This window comes from Sycon ciliatum, chromosome 1 (assembly GCF_964019385.1).
Source record: "Sycon ciliatum chromosome 1, ocSycCili1.1, whole genome shotgun sequence".
In the NCBI taxonomy this organism is placed as follows: Eukaryota; Metazoa; Porifera; class Calcarea; order Leucosolenida; family Sycettidae; genus Sycon; species Sycon ciliatum.
The window spans coordinates 37,966,842-37,991,927 of NC_088643.1; the positions used below are offsets into that span (position 1 = coordinate 37,966,842).

Genomic DNA, 25,086 nt, shown 5'->3' on the forward strand with positions numbered 1-25,086 from the left:
AAGAGTAGAGCCCACACTCTCTCTGCAATAATTCAACTCATTTCATAACGATTATTACAACATTTCGGCAAATTGCCTTCATCAGGTTCACAATGATGTGCAAGCTCTCAAACCAGCATTGACAAAGATCAACTCCGAAATGTTGTAATAATCATTATGAAATAAGTTGAATTATTTCTTCGTAGTAGACCTGGGATGTCGAATTAGTCCAGTCACTGTAACAGTAATTGTTTGCTGAGGTAAATCTCACACTAGAAATACACCCCCCGTAATCACTTGCCAGACACCTGCACAAGGATGGAAGCTATTATGGTCGAAGTTTGTTTGGAGGCCACACTTGATTGAACCAAGTCATTTTTTCAACCGATCTCTTTCTCCCGAGCGTTTTGATTTTTCATGTCAATTTTTGGTGTCACATAGGGTGCTCTAATTCTGACTGGCTAGGAGACGAGTGAAAATACCTGATGCTATTTCGGCTAAGCGCGACCATGCTATCCTTCACTTACGACGAATGCACTGAAACGTTATGTTTGGCAAGTACCCCCAGTACCTACACCAGCTTACCTTGCCAAACGGTGCTTTGTTGGCGAAAGGCAACCTGCTTTAGTTGGCTTGGAGACGAATCAGCTGCGGTATGAAAACCGCGGGAGACAGTGGTGGAGATACCTGGACGGTTTCCACCTTTTTGCAATGACTGGTGGTTCTTTTTAACTTCTTCTAGTCTGGTCACTTTCTGAGCTCTAAGCTGGCTCTTATGTTTGAATGGTCTGTTTGATGCTGTGTCCAATCAAAATCGGTTGTGGCGTTGTTGACTTTCGTAAGCAATATAACCCAATGTGTATGTTGTGACAGCGTTACAGAACAACAAGGGCAATCAAGGCGTGTTTGCTGCTACTTAATCAAGGTTTCATGCTTTCTCAATCACCAGTGGCAACAGGAGCATGGGGTACTGACCATGCTGGTGTATATGCCATGAGAGGGTGGGTTTTGTAGCGCTGTATGAAAAGCTGTGCGTGAATGTGGGGCTGTATAGGTTTCTGTATTACGCTCTGCCTCCGCGGTGCTCAGCACTTTCAGCACACTGAGTGTATCCTCCGGTGCATTACAAAAAAAAACCCACTCCCATGATATGAAACTCCCCTGCTTATCAAAGGCCCGTGGAAATTGGCTTCCTAGAAGAACATATCGAATAATCCTCTCAGCAAAGATTTCGAGTCGAATATAATAACAGACCATGAAATATGGTCGGCGGGTGGCCGTAATTAGGACAACAGTGTTGACCTACGAGCACCCGGGTCTACTGATTTCAATCTTTCACCCACCCACCCAGACAGTGAAGAATTTAAAAGCGTACAATTCCACAATACTGTGACGATAGCCACTGCCGCTAATTCGCATCACAATTTTCATTCTAAGGTGTTGGCCATGATCCCAGGCTGACCCGAATTATGAGTGAGTAGTGCTCGACTGTACCAGCACCAAAAACGCCCTTCCGAGGTGCAATATCCCCCCCCCCCCCCCCCCCCAGGCTATGGGAAATACCAAGCACTCAAACGTGTACAGCAATCAGCAATGCTACTTACTAAGTTTCCTTGAGTGGTAGTACTGCCTTGCTGTGAGACACCGCAGAGTTGCAAGGAGAACTTGTTAAAAAACACCCTGCCTACATCATAGAATGCACTGAACGTCGACTGATGGACTTGACCTCCCTGAGCCTATGAATCAAGCAGCATGATCGAAACAAGGAATATGACCAGTAATTCACCAGGCCACTCTGTATATCGCCAACATGTACTATACAGCCAACATGTACTATACAGCCAACATGTCCTGACACAACAAACACCATTGTGCAGGCAAACTCGGATGGTGAGTCAATTTAAATATGGAAAAAAGGAGAAAGACAAAAAAGTTATGAGTTATGACCAGCAGGAGAATAAGTTCTAAATAGCCGAAGGCCCAAAGTTCTTTATAGCAGAAATGCACTCATACCACAGAAGCAACACATTGTGACTGACATGTGACCAATGACTGTACGACTGTACTTCGTTTACATGTGATCCTGTAAGAAACGGTTTGTTACAAACGAAAATGGTTCGCCACAAAAGGCCAATGTCATATGGGTTCAGCAGGGATATGAACAGCGGATTGCTATAGCACGACATTCGCTATATGCAAGTTCATTATAAGTGGAGTCGACTACATTTTGCCCAGGTTGAGCCAGACTACGTGGTGGTGGTGCTAGTGTAGCGGGCCGCAGTCTCTCTCGGAGGCAAAAATACAAGGGTCTCAGTGAACAAAATGTAACTGACAATTGAAATGTACTGGCAACGAAATTAACTCGCAACTAAATTAACTAACTGGCTATACGTGAGCAGCAGCTTTAATACAAAGGCAGACTCCGTGCGCTAATGTACGGGGATACGCTAACGTATGGGGATACAGTACGGGGATATGCTAACGTACGGGAATACAGTAACATACGGGATATGCTAACGTACGGGAATACGCTATACGCTACACCTCCCCTCTCAAATACAATCACGTCCTCATGATTCGAATACTAGGTTATAGCTGGACACCAACCACTGGCTGCTATTTTAGAAAAAACTGGCGGCATGCATGGTCGCGTCGGAATAAACTCGAAGATAAGAGATAGGCAGAATGGTTGACTTGCATAATATAATACAGGTATGGAGTCGTGAACATTATAGTAGATCGCAAATTGCTGGGAGAGCGTCAAGCGGAGTATGGCAAATAATATCGGAAATGATAACGTTTGGAATAGACAGAAGAATGAACTGATAAACAAATCATAAAGTAGAAGCACACCAGGTTCACACGATCTCACGGGGTCAAAAGGGGAAAGAACTGTCCTCCAAATAGGACCTGAAAACCACAGCACGCTTGCTGCACAACGCTGGCACAACCCGCCAGGAACATCGCAGTTCAAAAACCGAACTGAATACACTATACCATATAATTATCACTATTCACTATACGGGGCATTGTCACACACATTGTCCCAGGTTAGCTGGGTAGACCGTGGCTCACCATGATCGGACGTCTACCAAACTAAACTGGATTCACACACTCGCATAAAGGAAGACTGAAGAAAACAGGGAGACTGAAGGAAGACAGGAAAGAAAATGCCATACCTGGAATCAGCGTTAGTAACCACGGCGGCGGCTGGAGCTATGGCGGAGGGCGAGCCAGGTTTTATCTTCATCTTGGTTGAGCCGGTCACTCAGAGCGGCTAGCTCGGCATCAGACAAATGACCTCCCTCCTCGTCTTGAATCGTGATCTTCACATTGTCGATAGAATCGCTTGGCGAAACGTAAAGAGTGATTGTCTAGCCAGGAAGATTGGTGACGAAAATCTGCATCCCACCACGGAGAAAAAGTACCAAGTGAATAGTGGACTCCTGCTGAACGTTGTGGTCACTCAGGGTTCGGCCGTCTGCCAACTGCGTGCCGTCAAAAATCAAACGCTGCTGGTCTTGGGGAATACCCTCCTTGTCTTGGTCAGCAGCCTGCATGTCGTCGTCCTCATCAGCTTCGCCATCACTACCGGTAGTATACATGTAGGTAGCGGGTCGCTTGGAATCGCCATCGGAGTCTCCAGTGAGTGCCGTGCGGAGAGAAGGGTGATCCACGCTAGCACCCTGACTGTGCTGCAGACTAATAAGCAGGGCCAAGCCCAGGAAGGCAAGAAACATGATTCTCATCTTGATTTGTCGCAGGGAGCTGCAGCAGGTTGGGCCATGGGGTCTGAGAAACGTGTAAAGTAACAAAGCTAGGTTTAGAATGAAACAAAATGAATTTACCGCTGCCACCAATTTGTAGCGGGCCGCAGTCTCTCTCGGAGGTAAAAATACAAGGGTCTCAGTGAACACACTGTCACTGACAATTGAAATGTACTGGCAACGAAATTAACTCGCAACTAAATTAACTAACTGGCTATACGTGAGCAGCAGCTTTAATACAAAGGCAGACTCCGTGCGCTAATGTACGGGGATGCGCTAACGTATGGGGATACAGTACGGAGATATGCTAACGTACGGGAATACAGTAACATACGGGATATGCTAACGTACGGGAATACGCTATACGCTACACTAGTACTTTATGACAACTGAGTTCCTATAGCTCTATGGCTGTACATGGTAGTCATCACACAGTCACTCTACAAAGGTTTACAAATATCAGCAGTACAATAGGACATTGGGGACAAGGAGGACAAATATGGCCCAGAAAGGTCGCATTTCTACACTTGCTGTGAAGCACAACTGCTTCATAGTACTTCCTCTGTGCAGTTCGTATCGGCTATAGGCTACCCTTTTGTTTTCAGTGTTTTCATCACAACAGTAAAACCTGGTGTACGCGACCTCCGGTTTTAGTGACCACCTGCTTTTAACCCTTTGGAGTCCATAACTTTTTTGCTTCCTCAGTATTTGTGGCCGTCACGAAAATGCGCACTCAATTTCCAACATAACTTTGGTTCTACTTAACCGATTTTGAAGATCTTGGGCTCGTTGGAAAGCTCTTGAGGAGAGAAATACAATAAGCCCAAACTCGCCAAGAGCACTACTCATTGTCCGCCACAACGCGCTCCAAACGCGAGTCCAGCTCCAGATCTGAGACAAAATCGGTCTCCTGCAGCCATTTCACTGAATCCAGCTCGGAACTGTTCACATTTTTTGAGTAGCAGCTTACTTTGCCGTGACTTTGCGCCGTGCCGGTTATGGCACGTGTCGCGTGTCCTGAAGCTGAGAAAATCCCTTTTTCACGCACCACTGACTCGCAGCATGCAGCGCAGAAAAATTCAAAATGTTTGATCACTCGCCGCTCACTCGAACTTCATCGAAGAGACTTCAGACCTGTTCGAGGCGATAGCTGAGAGTTTTCTCTACAACATGGACCCTTCGATTGTTGCATTTGGTCAGGATTTGGCCGAGAGCCGAAAGTTTGACTGCGCCCACATGCATACACAATGCCCTTGGTTCGAAATCGAACCATGGACTCCAAAGGGTTAAGGACCGTTTTCCATGCACGGACAGTTCGACAGAAACTGCACCGGATACAGCGACCACCTGCCGTGCGTGTTTTTTATTTGAATTCGCAATACCAAACGGGCAATAAGCCCAATTACATGGAAGCGAGTAAAAGAATGCTAAGAATGAGGCATTGGGGTGGATATTATTTCAAGTGGAAATACTGATCCGGGAGGTACTACAAATAGGTACAATGAAAATCTGAAAAGGCCATCGACTTTTAGTGTGCCAAGTGCCATATTGGACCTGCACACAGCGACCAAAACCAGCCAAAAGTGCCATCTTGGCTGGCAGGGTTGACTGCAACAGGGTTGAAGTGTGCTCCGAAGCAAGTGCATGCAGGGAACACTGAACTCCACACCTGCCAATACGAGTCCATGGAGGTACGTGTACAATCATGCACATGTGTGTACACGATCCGATATGCTACGAATGTATGGGACCTGGTTCTAAAGATCACCTGGCTTTAACGACCGCTTTTGTTTGCACCGCGGGGTAGTCGCTTAAACCAGGTTTTACTGTATATCCAAAGCATCATTACGAGCAATAATGCATCACAGGGCAGTGGGGAGCGGTATGGACTGGGGTCCGGGTGTCCCTGGGGTAAAAAATACCTATCCCGACAAAATGAGGCAAACCCTAAAAAAAAACCCACTATCAGTGGTTGGCAGATATGCATCGTCATGATTCAATTAGGAAGGAAATGGGTACCGACCCTTACCAGATCACCAGAAACCGATGGTGCTAAGCCAAGGGCTCCCTGCCACTCTGGCAAGAAGAAATTCTTCGAGTCATAGACTGCTACCATCCAGGCTGAAACTGGCTTCAAGGTGGACAGTGATACGCGGGCAAGACCCAGGGTTCCACGCCAGTAACTTGTATTCGTGTAGAATCGATTCACGGGGGTGTATTGATTTCCGAAGGATGAAGATCTACCCAACACAGCAGAACAAACACAACTGAAGTGAGCCCAGCGGACTTCCACTCCAGATCTCTGGTAATTCTGAGTACATACACGTGCGGGGTTCCAGACCTTCCCTCTTCTACCATAATTATTAGTTCTCCTACTTGTGAACGCAGTACACTTTCATACTGAAGTAAGTATACCTGACCGGCAGCAGTGTAGATTAGCAATTGGATTCATCACTTAGAAACAAATCATTCGACTGTTCCTTGCGGGTCAGGTCCAGAGTGTCCTGCACAGACTGAGTTTACCCACTACACAACAAAGGTTACAATGATTTACTACCAGTACATGATAAGAATTTCAAGACTTGGAAGATTGGTGCGAATCAAGTTGAGTGAGAAACACGGCACTGGCACCAGTACACGCCGGTACACGTACATGTAGGTAAACAGTGATAACCGTGATAACCGTGGTAACCGTGGCTGGAGTGATAACCGTGGCTGGAGTGATAACCGTGGCTGGAGTGATAACCGCGGCTGGAGAGATAACCGTGGCTGGAGTGATAACCGTGGCTGGAGTGATAACCGTGGCTGGAGTGATAACCGTGGCTGGAGTGATAACCGTGGCTGGAGTGATAACCGTGGCTGGAGTGATAACCGTGGCTGGAGTGATAACCGTGGCTGGAGTGATAACCGTGGCTGGAGTGATAACCGTGGCTGGAGAGATAACCGTGGCTGGAGTGATAACCGTGGCTGGAGTGATAACCGTGGCTGGAGTGATAACCGTGGCTGGAGTGATAACCGTGGCTGGAGTGATAACCGTGGCTGGAGTGATAACCGTGGCTGGAGTGATAACCGTGGCTGGAGTGATAACCGTGGCTGGAGTGATAACCGTGGCTGGAGTGATAACCGTGGCTGGAGTGATAACCGTGGCTGGAGTGATAACCGTGGCTGGAGTGATAACCGTGGCTGGAGTGATAACCGTGGCTGGAGTGATAACTGTGGCTGGAGTGATAACCGTGGCTGGAGTGATAACCGTGGCTGGAGTGATAACCGTGGCTGGAGTGATAACCGTGGCTGGAGTGATAACCGTGGCTGGAGTGATAACAGTGGCTGGAGTGATAACCGTGGCTGGAGTGATAACCGTGGCTGGAGTGATAACCGTGGCTGGAGTGATAACCGTGGCTGGAGTGATAACCGTGGCTGGAGTGATAACCGTGGCTGGAGTGATAACCGTGGCTGGAGTGGTCTTTCTCACCCCAACTACTAGGGATTTTCATGACTCGGAAGTGCTGAGTAAAACCTTCTAAAACACCTCATCAATTATCAGCCACCTCTTCCAGTGGATTGCAATCATGCACCTGAATGATTCTTACTGCAGATAGCATACTACTTCACACCCGCACTTGCAGCATGCCGTTAAGCCTAGTAATGTTGCAGTTCCCGGCATGATTCTAGCACATGCGTGCATGCTTTGGTGATGGGTAAACCCCCTACGCTTTCAATGGTGCAGCTTTGCACATACAACGCGCTATCCTGCCTGCATGTGCTGATGGTGTTGACCCGATGTCTACGATCATACAGTAGGTGTGGATCTTAAAGGAGAAGTCAAGCCTAAAATCAATTTTTCACCAGCTGTAGTCTTCGGGGTGCTGAGTGAATGGTTTTGGTCCGAGGAAGCCGAACGTTCGGGGTGACAGGCCTCGACCAAAAACGAAATTTAGTATTGTAACGAACCTGCTGGTGGAGTGATCCAACGAAAGATTTCGTGAACGAAAATTTGTACTTATACAGTAGTAGGGCGCAGTCACCCAGTTTCGGCCCAGTCACCCAGTTTCGGCGCAGTCACCCAGTTTCGGTGGAAGTTACGAGTTCATTTGGGAATAAAGGAGGAAGGGAGCGTCTTAGCTTCCTCGGACCAAGACTCAGCACCCCAAAGACTACAACTGGTGAAATTTGATTTTAAGCAACCAGCCAGCCTTGACTAGAGTATCCTGAGCTGCACTCACTGTGACGTGTCAAAGTAGGTACTCAGCTTGGAAGCTGGATCACTGTTAGCTGATGTGGCGATGGGAAAGTCAGTACTTGCCGTATCCACCAGCACACGCAGCTGCAGCACAGCATGGGGTAGATGTCAGAGTGCATGGCATGTCACCGTAGGCTAGTCAAGTATAGCAGCAAGTACTTGTACAACCATGCATCCATACAGATTGCAGCATTTTATTAACATAATAATAATAATAATATTAACTGGTTTGAGGGAAAGAGACAAACGGGAAAAGTCTGAAGAAAAAATTGACTGCCACCACCAGGACTCGAACCAGGGACCCTCGCTTGTAGCCAGCGATGCTCTAACCACTGAGCTATGGTGTAGTCGTCATCCCAGCAGAGGCCGTTCAATGTTTTCTTCAGATTTCGTAACTCACACTTCCTGTGAATCCACACAGGCGGGTGGGACGCAGCCCTCACTGTAACCCACACACTTCACGTACAAACTAGCACGCGGGGAGCCCCAAGTCATAAAATATTAACTGGTTTGAGGGAAAGAGACAAACGGGAAAAGTCTGAAGAAAAAATTGACTGCCACCACCAGGACTCGAACCAGGGACCCTCGCTTGTAGCCAGCGATGCTCTAACCACTGAGCTATGGTGTAGTCGTCATCCCAGCAGAGGCCGTTCAATGTTTATAATAATAATAATATTGACTGGTTTGAGGGAAAGAGACAAACGGGAAAAGTCTGAAGAAAAAATTGACTGTCACCACCAGGACTCGAACCAGGGACCCTCGCTTGTAGCCAGCGATGCTCTAACCACTGAGCTAATAATAATAATAATAATAATAATAATAATAATAATAATAATAATAATAATAATAATAATAATAATAATAATAATAATAGTGCTGAAACGATTACGTTTTTTCCTTAGTGGCTTAGCTGATACCATAACGATCGGCTTATCGGCTAAACGATTATTATTGTAACCACATCAGTACATGTACATTCTGTGAATTTCCAAAAATTATGAGTCCAACATTGCCAACGACGGAAAGCGGGCGCATAGATCCGATGATCCCGCAACAAGTCCGTCAGCTTTTCGGACTGACCAGACGAATACAGACAAGACAGAGGCAACGCACTGGTTGCAACCCAAGAGCTGATGGTGCCCTTCGCCTGTGACTTTGCTAACTCCGATGATGAAGTCAGAGAAGCCGGCCAGGGGTGCAGATCGGCGGATTTCGACGGATGAGCTGACTTGAGGCGCACCAACAAGTAACTACAAATTGTAGTTGCTTTTCCTGTCTATGCTCAAAATAGGCCCAGACGCCAGGCCTAGCTTGTCGTCGAGCAAACTGATTCGGGAACCGTCGACAGAATGGAAAACAGGAAACTGAAGACCACTTTACTGTCTTTAGCTCAAGAATACTCGCACGTGGAGGGAACTCCAGCCCCTGCAGCTAGTGTAGACACATACTGAGCCTGCCCGTCCTGCATGCTGTATGTAAGAACAGTAGTCAGCTCAAAAGACGGCGAAGGTCATCGCGTCGATGTTTCTCAGATCGCGCTTGTACTTTGCACGTACATCGATGTTGCAAGTGTGCAGTCATGTACATATTCGTGTCGTACTCGCAACACTTTCGATGCATGCACGCTTTGTGCGAGCCCCAAAAGGGGGGAAATCCAATACCGAGCGTAAGTACCATTCTACTCGTTTAGCCGATAAAATCGAAATAACCGTTCGATCTATTTCTTATCGAGTAAGTAACGAGTAATCGATATAATCGTTTCAGCACTAAATAATAATAATAATAATAATTTTGAGCTCATATTTTTTATAATAATAATAATAATAATAATAATAATAATTAGGAAATTTGAGGCCACATGCCACGTAATGCTCTTTTCTCTCCGAAACTCAACACTTGCAAGCCAGATATGAAAGAAAGAAAAAATCATCAGTCACACCACCGGGACTCGAACCAGGGACCTTGCTATTCGCGAGCAATGCTCTAACCAACTGAGCTACAGTATGACTCTTATCCACAGTGATGGCAAATCTATCCTTCTTCGATCAATCAATATCTGGCTTGCATCATACTGGCAACTCACACCAATCAAGAGGGCCCTCGGCCATTCGCTTGATATCATGGGGAGCGCATCAAACTATGTCCACTGCGAGCAAATACAAATTGCAATAAAAGTCCAAATTTGAAATTAATAATAATAATAATAATAATAATAATAATAATAATAATAATAATAATAATAATAATAATAATAATAATAATAATAATAATAATAATAATAATAATAATAATAATAATAAACACAGCTCGCATCTTCCCTGAACCTGTTATACAGGAGCAGAGTCGACGCATCTGTTTTGTTTGTTTGAAGTTTTATTTTACATCGCAAACCAAACGGGCATTGATGCCCAATATTATGATGGCGATAGAATAAAAAGTGTAGCTCGATAAAGCTTCACTTGCGAAAATGAGGAAACAGTCAAAAGGAAGTATTTGTACCGGTAATTACAAGTCAAGTTCGAACGAAGTAACAATCAGGGAGAAATAGGAAGATGAGGACCTATGCCAGAGGGAGGTGCTATTCGGCCATATTAACCGTAGAAAAACACTTTCAGCAATCTTTTAAACGGGGTTGGACGACGAGCGGACGTGAGTTCCTGTGGCAGGGTGTTCCAAAGCTTCACGGCGGAAACCAATGGTCGGCTGTCGCCAGATGTTCGCCGAGTTAGCGGAACAACGTATTTGCAATTGTCATTGCCACGGGTGTTACTGGGAGGTTGGAGGGCTACTCTATCTTTCAGAAGAGGGCTGATGCTGCTGGTGTGGACACGGTGCATAAGGAAACGGAGTTTGCATTTGGCACGTTCAATTACAGGGGTCAGGGAAAGGCGAGTGTATATAGGAGTGGTATGGGACAGGAAGGGCAGATTGGCTACGCAGCGAACACATCGCTTGTCGAGGACAGTGAGCTGGTGCCGCTGCTGAGCCGTGAGGGCAGAGAAGAACGCGTTTGATCCATAAAGCATGTCAGGAAGTATAAGGGCAGAATAGAAGAGGAGCGACTGGCGTTCAGATAGCGACGGGCGGATGGTTCTCAGGGTGGTTAGCTTCTGGGAAGTTTTACGTACTATGCTGGAGACCTGCGCGTCCCACCGAAGACAGGAATCGATCTGTAGGCCCAGAAAGCGAGCAGTGGTGGTCTGGGTGAGAGGCGTCCCGTTGCAGTTAACGTTGAGTTCCAGGGTACTACGGCGTGATGCCTCAATGGCTAAGACCTGCGTCTTGTCAGGGTTTAAAACCAGGCCTTTCCCGTGTAGGTAGTCAGCCAAGTTTGACACAGCAACTGATAAGACTTGATTTAGGGTTGCTACGGATCTGCTTGCGGTGTCGAGAAGGATGTCATCCGCAAACAGCTGGGAGTGTGCTGGGCTGGTGACGCTATGGACGTCCATGGTATATAGTGAAAACAGCAAAGGACCCAGTACACTACCCTGAGGGACTCCACACTCGCATGCAGTTAGGCCCGAGCACTGCCCACTCGCCAGAACTACTCTCTGTCGACGGTCCGTGAAGTAGCTCGCAAACCAACGCAAAACAGTCGAAGATACACCCAAAGCAAACAAATCTTGGATCATGAGCTGGTGCCGTACTTTATCGAATGCCTTGCTCATGTCCACTAGTACTGCGCCAGTATGTAGCTGGTGGTCTGCTGACGACAGATAGCGGTCCATGGCCAAGGTCAAGGCGTCTTCCGTGGAGTGTTGTGGCCGGTACGCAAACTGATTGGCGGGCAAAAGTGAATGGGTTTGTAAGAAGTCACACAGGCGTTTGTGGACTATCTTCTCCAAGATCTTCGATGCTATTGGCAGCAAAGATATGGGACGGTAATTGCGAGATGCGTTCTTGTCACCAGACTTAAATAGGGGTCGAACATTTGCAATCTTCAGGGAGACGGGCACAATGCCAGACGAAAGGGATGCATTAATTAATATGGATAGCGACGGGGCGAGGGCTGCTGCACAATGCTTCAGGATGAATGCCGGAATACTGTCGCTGCCCTCAGCTTTACGAGCATCGAGTCTCACGAGAAAGGTGAATACCTCCTCAACACTAGTGGCCTGGAATTCCCGCAAAGGTTCCCGTGGTGACGGACCACAAGGTAAGGATAGCTGCACAGGTCTACTTGGATCGGAGACTACTCCACTGAATTGCTCGCTGAGTGCTGCTATACTGACAGAGGGTGGGGTGGGAGTTTTGGTCCGGCCGCTGAGCTCGTTTATTGTCTTCCAAGTGAGGCGTGCATTTGCCTGACTCCGTGTGAGAAGATTCTTGTAATGCTGGGCCCTGAGGCGTCGGGACATTCGCTTAGCCTCGGCTCGTGCTGATGTGAATACAGTTCGTAGATCCATGTCAGTCGGCGAGGCTCGCCAGCGACGATGTGCTGCGTTGCGAAGTAGAATAGCGTCGTGGAGGGCAGGTAATTTCCAAGGACAGGGCGTGCGGGAGGAAGATTTAGGCCGATACGTTCGGACAGGAGCGTGCTCGTCCAAAACGGAAACAATCTTGTCAGTCCAAGAATACCACATGGCATCCACAGTCTGAGCGGTTGAAAAATTCTCCAGGTCACAATGATGCAAGTCATGAGCGAATCGGTTCATATCGATCCTTGCAAGGTTACGACCGCACTTGACAGCAGGAGGTTCCATAGTGCACTTGAAAGGTAGGTCAATTACGACCGCAAAGTGGTCGCTGATGGTACAAGGGAGAACCGTGCAGGAGGTTATCGCTCCATCCACAGCTAGGGCGAGATCCAGTGTTGTTCTGCTGCCGTGGGGGGCAATGCGGGTAGTGTCCTGCACCTTGTTGCTGATATTGAACTGGTCGCAGAAGCGATGTAAATTGTCGAGCTGAGGGGCTTGGCGCCGGCTTACGTCGACATTGAAGTCGCCCGTTAAAATCAGCGGGGACGATGGCATTGACGCCGCTGCTGTGTCAACTGCGTTGGACAAGTCCTGCCAAAATTGTACTGGCGTGCCTGGAGGTCGATACACTCCTCCTAGGAGAATCCGGTTTCGATGACTTCTGATCTCCAGTAGCAAAAGTTCTATGTTGGTGTGGTCTCCCACCACTTGTGCTTGAAAGCGATTGTGGACATAGGCTGCTAGGCCACCTCCATGACCGGGACGATCCCTCCGGAAAAGTGCATGGTTAGGTATGCTGAGCAAGCTGTCTGCGGTAGAGCTAGATAGAAAGGTTTCCGCCAGTATCATGATATCAATGTTTTGAGATCGTATGAAATCCTCAACTTCATGCTTTTTATTAAGAAGGTGGCACACATTGAGGAACTCTACTCTAAGATTAAGACTAAGGCCGTTGTTGCTGTTTGATAAAGGGGCTAAATTAGGGGTGTGTGGTCTAGGATGGAATGGGATTGCATTAGGGTTTAGTGGGGTGTCGGCATTCATGATGCGGCTGAAGCTGAAGCTATCTTGTCCAAGGCGAATCTCCACTCTCGTGCACGCACCTCCGCTGGCCAGAAGTCTTCCTGCAGGGCTTTGTCGATTTGATCTGCTGGGATCACGACATGTGCGTACGCCAGTCCGAAGTACCGGGATTCTGACACACTGCACTTCATGACTGGCAGGTCTTTTTTCTCGCACCAACCTACTATGGAATCAGCACTACATCCCATGTGGACATTGCCAAGGTGAATTGCGCGGCATTTTATCCGAGGGGCTCCACGAAAACTTGCAGGAGCTTTGGGTTTGTGCTGATAATACGAGGTGACAGTGGACTGGCCTGGCTTGTGTGCTACTTCACGGCTGGCAGTGGTAGTCTTATTTGCCAACGTGCGTGCAGGGTTTCGCGGTTTTCTCCGTTCAACGTCCTTCCACTCAGGTTCGACCGGTACGGGACCACATGTTGGTTCGCGTGGTGTACTCGTGTCAGTTGTAACCCCTGAGCTGCAAGCATTTGAATACGAGTTGCGTGTAGCAGGCCCTGAGTCAGATGTGCGTGGGTTGATCACTGATGTGGCCGTGGAGGACGTGGACTGGCCTGTTGGGGTACATGTACTCGTACGCAATTTCTGAACTTCCTCCCTGAGTGCCGCCACTTCGATTCTCAGGGAATTGTTGTCAACAACAGCTTCTTTCATGGCAGCCAATTCCTTGATCAAACTACTCATGATCCCCATGAAAGATTCGCCACCGCAACAACTATGGTCATGACACATGCATGTCAACAGTGTCAAGCCAAGTTAGTCTATCTCCTGCAGCTTGGAGAGCGCTCTCCACGGAGAGATCCGCTGCCTTCAGGTCGTGCCGAATCGTATCTATCCACCGCAATGGCGGACGGTCACGGGTTTTTTTTATGTCGTTTGTGTTGATTGATAGCATACGCGTTGAAAATGTTATATACAATGTTTGTTTTTATAAATACAGTGCAACCTCCCTTGTCTTGACACCACGGGGCACGTCAACAGAGGGGTCAAGTGCTGAAAGTCTTCCTTTTCGTAGCACCAGTCAACTGAACGACTTCACCACGCATAAAACGTCAGAACACTCAGATCATTGGTTCATTAAAATAATCCAATTAATTATTTGAGGCCGGAAACTAGTGATGTGTTACATGGCTCTTATCTAGTGTATTTCCGAGTTACGGATGGCACGCGTACGGTCAACCGGCTTCCGTTACGAGGCGTCCAGATACTACATGTATAAAGAAAGAGAGGTTTTATTGTATTTACGGACGGCCCCGACTAGCCCCAGTAATACTAATAGGCCTAACTCAACTCGTTACTGACCCGCTGTGTCGGTGTTCCGAGTCCGATGTCCAAATTGTAGCCACTGAATGTTGTGCCAGAGAGCTTGCTAACGGTCCGAGCATGGCACACGTATACGGCATTCAGACCGCACAACGACAGAAGAAGCAGCTCTCGTAGCGCCATTGCCGGCTGAATATTCGCCTGCTGCTGTATCCTTCACGAGTCAGCAATGTCAAAAAGCACTCTAACGACTCAATTTGCCCCTATCACCTAAGTCCTTCGCAGTTTACAAGTCCTGTAGTGGTTCTGTTTGTTCGTCATTGTAAAACATGTTTCTGAGCTGAAGCGCTCCAAGACCGTCTGTGGGCATACTACATGTTTGTCCACTTTGACAGACGAATGACTTCGCTAAGCTCTCTCTTTGTCAGACCTTGCGGAAGAAAATAATTAGTCCGCGTGAAGTTCTGGCCGACGTGATACTAGCAACTAAACTCAGTTTGCCTGTATGATTTTGGCATAAATGCGTGGATCGGAGGCATGGCAATGACGGATGTCACTATGGAGTGTCAGTCAGCAGAGCCCTGATTTACATCATGTGCATGTAGCCACGTCTTGAGCAGTTGAGGCTTGAGCCACTGAGCACCTGTGATACTCCGGAAACGGGGGCAGACTCAGTGCAGACAGTGCCATGCCACGACTGTACGCGGTACCTCTATCTGGGGGGGGGGGGGGGGGGGGGGGGTATGTACTCTTGCGAGTCTTGGTCATCATGGACATGGTCAACAAAGTTAGTTACATGGCAGTCATATCCGTCACATAGCCAGGCGAAGTCCACTGACTGTTTCCGTAAGGCAGGGTTGGGTCATTCAGCCTGAGACACCATGACTGTAAGTAACCATAGTGACGTTAGAGATTATAATTATTATTCATTCAGGGTGAACATGTAACCGTGGTCACCGGTCCTGCAGCACATGCGTACACACCAGTGCTAGCAATAACGGGAATCAGGGCCGAGTCGTGTCTACATGAGAATGTGAGGCGGTGTTTACCAGTTATTTGCTGTGTGAACACAGCTGTACACATGCGCACACACTGATCGTACACAGACACGATCGACTGGTTGCCACTCACCCAAAACGGCAAAAGTCCACAACGCAGGTTCTTTCTGTAGTATTATTCTCAATATGGACAAGGAGACATGGATGAGTAAACTAACGAGGAGCAAGAAATGCACAACCAGTGGGAGAGTCTAAAACAAGAGAAGTCCCGAGCCAGTGAAGCATATCCGCAAAGTTGTTTTGTATTGTGATGCATGAAAACTGTTTTTAAATACATATCTTACGAAAGAATCTACAAGAACTCTCAAGTCAAAACTGCAATTCAAAGCGTAGCGTATCAGTCGTAAGGTCGGTGTCATTGCATCAATGTTGTTTCTATAAAGACGTGCAGCACGCTCTAATGTTATAGACTATAGTCATACCTGCACAAGCCAGCTTGTCAAGTGAATACATAAGTTAGTGCAATATGAGTTACAGTGCTGCAGGCTAGGTCATGCACGGTGCACTAGTTAAGATAACAGAGAGAACAAAGCGGCGTGGGCAGCAGCAGCTGGCAATATTCCAAACTAGCACTGTACTACACTTACCAGCTATCCCCGGCTCAAGGCAAAGAGGCACTGTGGATAGCTACACGTCTAGATAGGCTGCACTATTCTCAGAACAATGGCGTGGACATGCATCGGATGGAGAGCAGCTTCTCTACGCACCCGTGACCATATTCAGTGATAGCTGTACGATACTTGAACTGCACTCCAGTAAACAGTGGAGACATGCGGAGTGAAGCCACTATGAATCGCTGTCCTCCAACAGATGCTTCGAGTTTGTGTACTCTCCTAGCTGGGAATCTGTGGCACCTCGCCCGTCTTCATCACCACTTTGAGTATCATATCGGTCCGCATTGCCACTGCAGCACTTGCGGTTGAAGCACAGCACGCTTACAAACACAACCACGATAACACCGATGCTCACACCAGCAGCTACAGCGATCACCTGGCTGTTAGAGCTCTTCGCCGGCTGGGTTGCATGGATACAGCTGGCATCTGTAAAACAGGACAGAAGAGCAACAACACTACTACTATGCTGTTGAAGATCTCAAAGGTGGTGCCGTATGTACAATGCAGTTCACAAGGACTATGGAATGATTGTCATGAAAACTGGATAGCTGAGGGGGATGGCAATAGAGGTAAATTCACCAACTGCACCCACTGTCATACGCACATAAGCAGGCCTGGAGCCAGCTCCTGCCGGGTGTCACGGCCCCAGGGCCGCTCACTGATTTCCAAAGCCGGATTTCAGTGTCAATGGAGGGTGCATATCATTCTATGTAGCTCTATGTGGCATCGCATCTGGCTGTGTCAGCTACCCATACTGCTAGCAATCAGCAGATGGAGTCCATGTGCACGGTTATCACAGTACTTCCCAAGGGACACGCCGCCTGAGACTGACAGTTTTGGAGGGAGAGGCTCTAGCAAGGATAGTCTTTTAGTACGTACATGCAATTAATCAGGCCCTGGACAATCTGTGAAAACTGGAATTGGTAAAAACTGGTACGGCCAAGTCCGCACCAGCGGTGCCGCCGGCCCTGATAAGATAGCAATCTAAGGTAACTTGTCAACCCACAGCACCCCCCCCCCCCCCCCCACCCCCCACCCCTTTGCAAATTGGTGAACATGCTACTTTTCTATACCATGACTTACTGCTTTTAACAGGAGCAGATTGAACCACAGCAGGTTTTTGAAAGTTGGCGTCTCTCACTGTAAGAAACAGCACCGACAGCAGAGAAAGAACCAACACTTGAATAAGGTCACGCTTCTACAGTGACTAATGAAAGGAGTTTCTTGGACATGAATATGATCTGCCACTGCTCTTTAGTAACTAGACGGCTCTGTGTGTGAAGACTCCCTTTAATTCGAACCTCTAGATTCCAGGCTCCAATTTTGACTTATACAGAACTTCTAAGACTAATCCGTTGATCCCCGAGCTGCAGAGAGTCAATGTCAGAGACAGAGCTTAGTAAGACTACCGTAAAAATGCCGCCAGAGCGCCCCGTCTCGCGAGAGCGCCCCGTCTCGCGAGAGCGCCCCACCTTGATTTTACAGCCAAGGGAAGAAAATCGTATGGCAGAATGCTACTAAGTTTGTACGATGTGAGAACCTTCGTGTACTAAGGTCACACTTGGTATGCTTTTATGTGGAACTCGAAGGTAAAGTGGGTACGGATTGCCTGCACAATGTGCAATGTTTGTACAAGGTCCGTGTGACCTACAGACAGGAATCCACCTCCACAAGGCGGCCACGAAAGGACGAGATGGTGGGGCGCTCTGGCGGTACTTTACGGTAATGTGTGGAATCCTGATAATTTGAACCCCAAATTGCCGGGAAAACCAAATTATCTGGGTGTTCTAATAAGTCGGAGTAATTACCCAAACCTGTACCCACAACTTACTGCATTTCTCCCTCTTAGCATTATGATTAAATAAAGGGGGGGGGGGGGGTGTCAACTGATAACCGCTCTATTTAGATGCTATTCACTCTTGGCACAAGCGCTCGATGAAAATTCTTTTATTAGTGATGTCGAAAAAAATATTGACGTTTCGGGCCAGTCACCCATCGTCAGAAGTTACATCACTAATGAAAGAATTTTCATCCAGCGCTTGTGCCAAGAGTGAAAAGCAACTAAATAGAGCGGTTGTCAGGTGACTCCCTTTTATTTACAATGCAGTTGCGTGATGTCCACCACTTTCTGAACTAGCATTATGATTGTATGTAAAATGTTCACATTATCACACAGCGATGGCGATCTTTGAAAGAAAAGCTACGGATCTTCTTGAAGGGAGTCAGCCTGGAAGAAGCAGCCATCAATCAAACATTTGAACTACAGCTCCCTCAGTTGTGCTTGACTCGAATTTCGAAACAAGACGGGTTTCTTGAATGGCATTACTGATCATCGAGAGGATCAAAGATCATTTTCAGCTATTTTCAGTTCGAGAAAGATCATACAATCAATTTCGAATTGCGGTACATACTTCGAAATTCACCTCTCGACTGTACTGTAAACTGCCCTTCTGCACGATGACAAATCTCGAAATATCCACCGGGCGCACTTCTTTACTTTGAACTGCGCATCGAACCATGCCGAATATTCGAATACTGTAAAGTCGTGTATAAAACCCTCGGCTTAGGGGCCATTCGTAAATATAGATATTTATTTAGAAACGAAAAGTAGTCGTTTAGGGGGGGGGGGTTGAGCGCCTGTTCGTTTCTCGAAAAATATCGATGTACATTTTACATGTGTGAGCATGTCCAGAAAAAAGACCAAAAATATCGATACCATGTACCATTTGTATGTGTTCGTTTCTCAGGGAGGGGGAGGGGGATTGAAGAGAAACGACTAGTTTTCGTTTCTAAATAAATATCGGTACTTACGGAAGGCCCCTTATCATAAATGACTTTTTGGGGAAATTTTGCAGGCTTCTATATGAGACCAGCTTCTATACAAGATAGATGCATGTCAACACTAAAACCAGGCTTATGTGCCGACAGTATATTATCTTGAAAATCAGTATTATATGAGACAGGCTTTAATACAAGACACTACGGTATACCGCATTCAAATTAGAGGGAGTCTGCCTGAGCCTACATTAGAGAGTGGAGACAAGGTACCATCAGAAACGACCCATCCAAACATCCGCCTCCCACTGCCTGCCCAAGCGTGCACTGACACACATCTCCTACATACACACACTGGTGTAACATGTGTACTTCATACTGAGACATCCTTACAGTACAATATACTCTGTGACTCACTATTCGTATTTCCTGTTCCTTTGCCATAGTAATCAGAACCCATCAGGTATAGAAGAGTGCATGCTCCAGTGGTTCTTGTGTCTTCTCTTTCTCCTATGATAGTCTTCGTTCTACATGCCATATTCCTTACTCAATACAGTCAACTTAGCGAATAACGACATTCGGCGGGGCATCAGAAAAGTGTCCTTATTCGCGAAGTGTCCTTATACCCGAAGTCCCATTTGAATGTATGTGTACCCATATTTTTGCATAGTATGACATGCATATCAAAATGAAGCTCTTTTCATGCTCTATGCCAATGTGAACTCTATTTTCATATTACAATTGAAAGGAACTATAAAGTCAATTTTAAGGGAAAGAGATTGGAAAAATTAGCCTTTTGCAAGTTTTGGAGCCATCTACAGTTGTGGCAAGTGAAATCCGACACTTGCCATAGGGGACAGCGCCTCAAATGGACATCAATGATGTAATGCACTGCACCTAATTTGTACTATAGAGCCGCATGCATCCCAAACAGGTCGAAAGGTCACAGCTTAGATACACACAGTTCACAAACATGGTACACATAAGGAGTATTGGTATCCAATTCCCAGTCATTTTTGCCAGCACCTTTTGAACCTTGACTGTGATGAGTACGAATTCTGTCATCAGACAGATAAAGTTGTATGCAACACATGTGTAGAGGATATAACCCGAGTCAGAGGGTTATACCGGCTGAATATAAATCCCGACTGCGATAGCAGGAGGGATTTATATGAGGGTACGGTATAACCCGACTACGAGGGTCATATCCTACTTATGCCAGGTACCCCTAGGCCCTACGCATTTTCAGAACAACGAACATATTTGGAGATCTCCTACATCATGCAGTACCGTGATGAACATCTTCTGATGGTTATCAGTTGTCAGTTGAAAGAATGGTCGAGCAAGGTCAGAAGGAGATTCCTCCGTGGATGTTTGGCATAAGATTTCCTTTCTGTACCAGTGCTGATTGTAGCATCTTCATGATCTTGTCTTGAGTCGTGAGCGGTGCGGAAGTCGACTGAATTGCTGCGGTGCTGGAGTTTGTCGTTGAATCAAACTACCGTCACTAGTTAGATTACAGACTCTATGGGAGTAAGTGTTACTATAATTATGGTACAGAACTGATTTTCACATGCGGCATCTTATAATCAGTTTTGCTTGCAAGTAGATGCATTTGCATGCACTGTTTTGTATCACATTTCAATCCAATCTATTGTAGCCTTTTCCAATCGGGTTGAAGTACATGTACACTGGCATTATAAACTTATTTACGAAGGAGACAGTCTGTTGATGATCTTCAACTCTTTGAAGTACAATGTACATTGCTGACCCATTCGGGATACTTCGTGGTTATTCGACGTTCTTTATCCTCAGATTCAGTATAACAGAATACTCTGTAGACGAATTTCAGGTCATTCTTCTTTTCCATTGTGTACTGTTCCTCGTAAGTGTGCCGTTCTGTGTGGAGTGTGCACGTGCATGTGGTGTCCGTTGTGTCTGTTTATGTATGGTCCGTGCGCTGGAGTACTGCCGCCGTACAAGTTCACTGCCTTTCATGCAGTGAACATGTACGGTGGCAGTGCCCTAGCGTACGTACCGTGCACCGGGATTTATATTCTATATAAATCCCGCGCGGGATTAATACTGGCCAATATAACCATGGCTAGACGAGCGCTGATTGGCTGAAAACAGGCCCTCCGTACCGTACCATGGTATAAACTGTACGTATGCAGGGCTGCAGAGGCTGCAGGATGCACGGTGCAGTCCCTTATGCCAAGTGTCGGATTTCACTTGCCACAACTGTATATCTACATGTACATGACATAATAATGATTACTGTACAATCATGTAGATCTACATGACATTGTAGTTGTGCTGATCACTCCAACATGTATTTAGAAGCAAAAATAAATAAAAAGCACCCCCCCCCCCCCCCCCCCCTCTCTGGCTGCATCTTCTTGCATGTATGCCTTTAGGCCCTTTATCCATCGCCATGCATGGCATGGATTCTGGTACTTCTGCATGACAGGTACTTGAAATAGCTGTCAAAAGCCCAGAAAGTCGTTATTCAAGCAGTGAATATGACCTCGGAGCACTAAAAGCATGTCGTTATTCGCGAATTGTCGTTATTCAGATAGTCGTTGTATCCGAAGTTAAATGTATACAGTTAGATGGGACTTTGCTCTGGGCATGGAAATTCTGTCGTTATTCGCGAATTGTCGTTATATCCGCAGTCGTTATTAGCGAAGTTGACTGTATACTTCTGTAATAAATCGTCTTCTACGAGTCGTAAGGAGATTGTTTAGCCAGGAGCTAACAATGGTGCATGCCCACATTGCCCAGCCATACCTTCGCATGTGGATTTTGCAAATCCGATTCGCTTATTCTGCCTGTCAAACACGACATAGTATCCCTCCATTAGCACAGCACCAAGCACTGATCCTGCAAGGGGTGTCAAACACATAACCACAGCATTCAGTAAGGGTCCGTGGCATCATCCAACACCACAGCATTAAGTAAGGGTCCGTGGCATCATCCAACACCACAGCACCCAGCCTGTGCATGCATGTACAACTATGCTATTAGTATAGAGCAAAACGCACGGATATGCCTCCAAGTTCCCAGGAATCATCAAGACTATCACACAACTTCAATCAACCTCTCCAGCAGCTTCTTCGCAAGGATTGTACATGCATGTACGCTTCATAGTATAGGCACAGGCCGGGTGTAGCCCGGAAACTGCATTCAAAGTGGCTCCCAGCTGTCCGAGTGGAGGGACTCTGCTGCCTGACTGCAGTGTCCACCTACAGTCCGCACATACAGCAGTACAACATTGGTACTGTTTGGTGACCACAGACCACATTGGCTCAAATTCCTGGTATCCACCCACAGTCAGAGGTATTGTACTGTTTGGCAAGACTATTGGTTTAATGACCTGGCTGGTACACAGGCATGCGACCAACTGGTCAGCCGGGCCATGCCCCTGGACACAAAGGGGTAGAGACTCCAGGTGGGTGATTTCGCAGCCAGTGCATTTCTGGACCTGGTATTGTCAAGAACATAAACTGCTCACTTACCGTATTCAGAGGGCAGGACAAAGAATTTATAGCAGTCCAAAAGTCCCTTGGCAGAAAGCTCTGCTTGTAGATATAGCTAGAGATAGCACAGCGAATACACAGAATACATTCAAGCGGAAAACAGCATGTAAATAGACTTGGAAGTAACGGCAGATGACAGTAGCGATACACGGCATATAGTTTGGGATAAAAAAACTATCTTACAGCAGTGGAAGCAACAGGCACTTCGGCTACCATTACCAGCGACAACCCTTGACTGCATACCTGCCCTCCGGGTCCAACCTCACAGGCAACCAGGCTATATGCAATGCATTGCCCACTTAAGGTGGTAGAGTATGCATGTATCGCCTTCATCAGTTTGTGTATGTGCATGGTAAAGACAACACATGCGGTCGTTGGCATAAACATTACAGCACCTGAGGACTGCATCCTGATAGAAAGCCACAAGTTACAATTATCAACCATGCAAAGAAACATATCAATATGGCAGTTCTTCATAGGACAGTTTTGCACACGGCAGTGCTACAGCAAAGATCGGCATACTCCGGCGTACCTGTGACGGAATAACCAACTTGAACTCCTTAAACGCATCGCTGTCATCAGACATGGAGATGGTGATATTTGGGAAGCCACGGAATAGAGCATCACTTTGCGATGGCTGGATACAGCAGGCATCTGTACTTTTCCAGAACCCATCAGTCTGTGGACACTTCCTCAGGTTACCATCAATGTTGTTCTGTGCACACGGTGTACACACAAAGATAGGATAGCAATGTTTTTAAAAGTACAGATTCAAGAAACCTTAGCCGCTGACCGTACTTTCAATGTAGTGTGCTATAGCATATTGTAGAATCCAACAAAACTGAGAGAAAGAAGCCTCCGAGAGAAAGAAAGAGAGAGACGCACACAAATATAAGTACACCACATGCAATTCATCTGCTTTGAATTGCTGAGACATGCACCTTACCACGGCATATTCTCGCAGAATTGCGACGATCTGATTGTAGATTTTCGTTGGGAAGCGTAATCCTGTTGTCCCACTGTCCACTATTGTGCGCGGTGTGTTGTACTGTGTATGTGATAACAAAGTGGCGTGACACAGAAAACGTTCCATCACCACACATACTATTCTCACTGTAGGGCAACATCGCCGTATGCATACATGCTTGACAACTAACATTGTCTTGATCAAAATACACTACATAGGCTGAAAACGTGATTAGAAATCTGGATCAGTGTACTCACAAGTGATCCCATCTTTTAGCACACAATGGCCTATGCCGGTGTACACAATGGCCTATGCCCGGGTGTACACAATGGCCTATGCCGGTGTACACAATGGCCTATGCCGGTGTACACAACTTACAGACTGCAGCAATTGGGATGAAAGTCACTCAATTCTACATAAAATGCCTTGATGTACATATGTAGCACTGAGCCACAGCAGCAGCGGCCACAGCAGCAGCGGCCACAGCAGCAGCGGTCACAGCAGCAGCGGCCACAGCAGCAGCCACAGCATCATCATCATCAGCAGCAGCAGTATAAAACATTGCTATCACATGAGCATACCTCAACGCATGGATAGTCCAAGTCTTGCCCATTGACAGAGACCTGGTTCATCACTACTTCGTAATAGCCTGTTCGCACCAGTGGCGTGTACAGGATTTCTCCAGAGAAAAGAGAAGGGGAAATACCATCCAGCACCTACAGACAGATAAGCAATGACATGCATGCCGGAAACCAACATGCAACTTAAGAATGCTGTCCCACTTTACTGTTATCCCACATCATCAGCAGGACTGTGTGCTTTAATTAAACTAAAAAATTAAAAAAACGGAACTATTGTTTTTTTTAAAGCCTTCCACTCTTCGCGGTCTCTCACTGCAAGTAATAGTTGCAAAGGTTCGCCCCAACAGTGGGCCAAGAAAGAAGCTGAATGATTTTTTTAAAGAAATCAGCTTCTTGAAACCACTGATCCAGAACACATGCGTACACCAGCATGCACTGCATGAGAGACAGACTCGTACTGAGCGCACTTAGAGGTGCTCAACATCCCAACAACTCATGCCTTTCACTTACACAACTTCCAAAGTTTGAAACAGGTGTAGTTTTATATCTGTCATATCTGTGCCGTCAATGTGTACAATGAACACTCCTATTCAGTTATAATTGTGAAAAGAACCTGCTGACTGTATGAGATCTGGTTACGTTGGTGGACAGTTAGCTATAACTCGTAACATGTTGTCCTTCTTCTTTTCACAATTATTTAATTGGCTCACCATCCGAGTTACCTATTTTATAAGTAAACAAATACCGAAGGAGAACAATATCCAATAGTTTCAGGCAGTGAAAAGAGTCTGACTGAGTAG

The 25,086-nt window shown here is 46.6% G+C and overlaps 2 protein-coding genes across 2 annotated transcripts in view; both read right to left on the bottom strand.

Moving 5' to 3' along the window:
• The window catches only part of LOC135824454 (beta-secretase 2-like), a 30,806-nt gene extending 15,620 nt beyond the window's left edge, over positions 1 to 15,186 (bottom strand). Inside the window, exons 1-4 of the mRNA XM_065337194.1 lie at positions 14,792 to 15,186; positions 7,970 to 8,070; positions 5,776 to 5,986; positions 1,584 to 1,715 (exon numbers count right to left, since the gene is read on the bottom strand). Of these exons, the coding sequence (XP_065193266.1) occupies positions 1,584 to 1,715; positions 5,776 to 5,986; positions 7,970 to 8,070; positions 14,792 to 14,935 (588 nt within the window). The 5' untranslated portion in view covers positions 14,936 to 15,186. The remainder of the gene's footprint in view (positions 1 to 1,583; positions 1,716 to 5,775; positions 5,987 to 7,969; positions 8,071 to 14,791) is intronic.
• An 846-nt stretch (positions 15,187 to 16,032) lies between these two features.
• Positions 16,033 to 25,086, bottom strand: part of LOC135824475 (beta-secretase 2-like) — a 20,445-nt gene continuing 11,391 nt past the window's right edge. The window contains exons 5-11 of the mRNA XM_065337213.1: positions 24,287 to 24,421; positions 23,685 to 23,786; positions 23,271 to 23,453; positions 22,718 to 22,793; positions 21,990 to 22,082; positions 17,508 to 17,564; positions 16,033 to 16,850 (exon numbers count right to left, since the gene is read on the bottom strand). Of these exons, the coding sequence (XP_065193285.1) occupies positions 16,597 to 16,850; positions 17,508 to 17,564; positions 21,990 to 22,082; positions 22,718 to 22,793; positions 23,271 to 23,453; positions 23,685 to 23,786; positions 24,287 to 24,421 (900 nt within the window). The 3' untranslated portion in view covers positions 16,033 to 16,596. The remainder of the gene's footprint in view (positions 16,851 to 17,507; positions 17,565 to 21,989; positions 22,083 to 22,717; positions 22,794 to 23,270; positions 23,454 to 23,684; positions 23,787 to 24,286; positions 24,422 to 25,086) is intronic.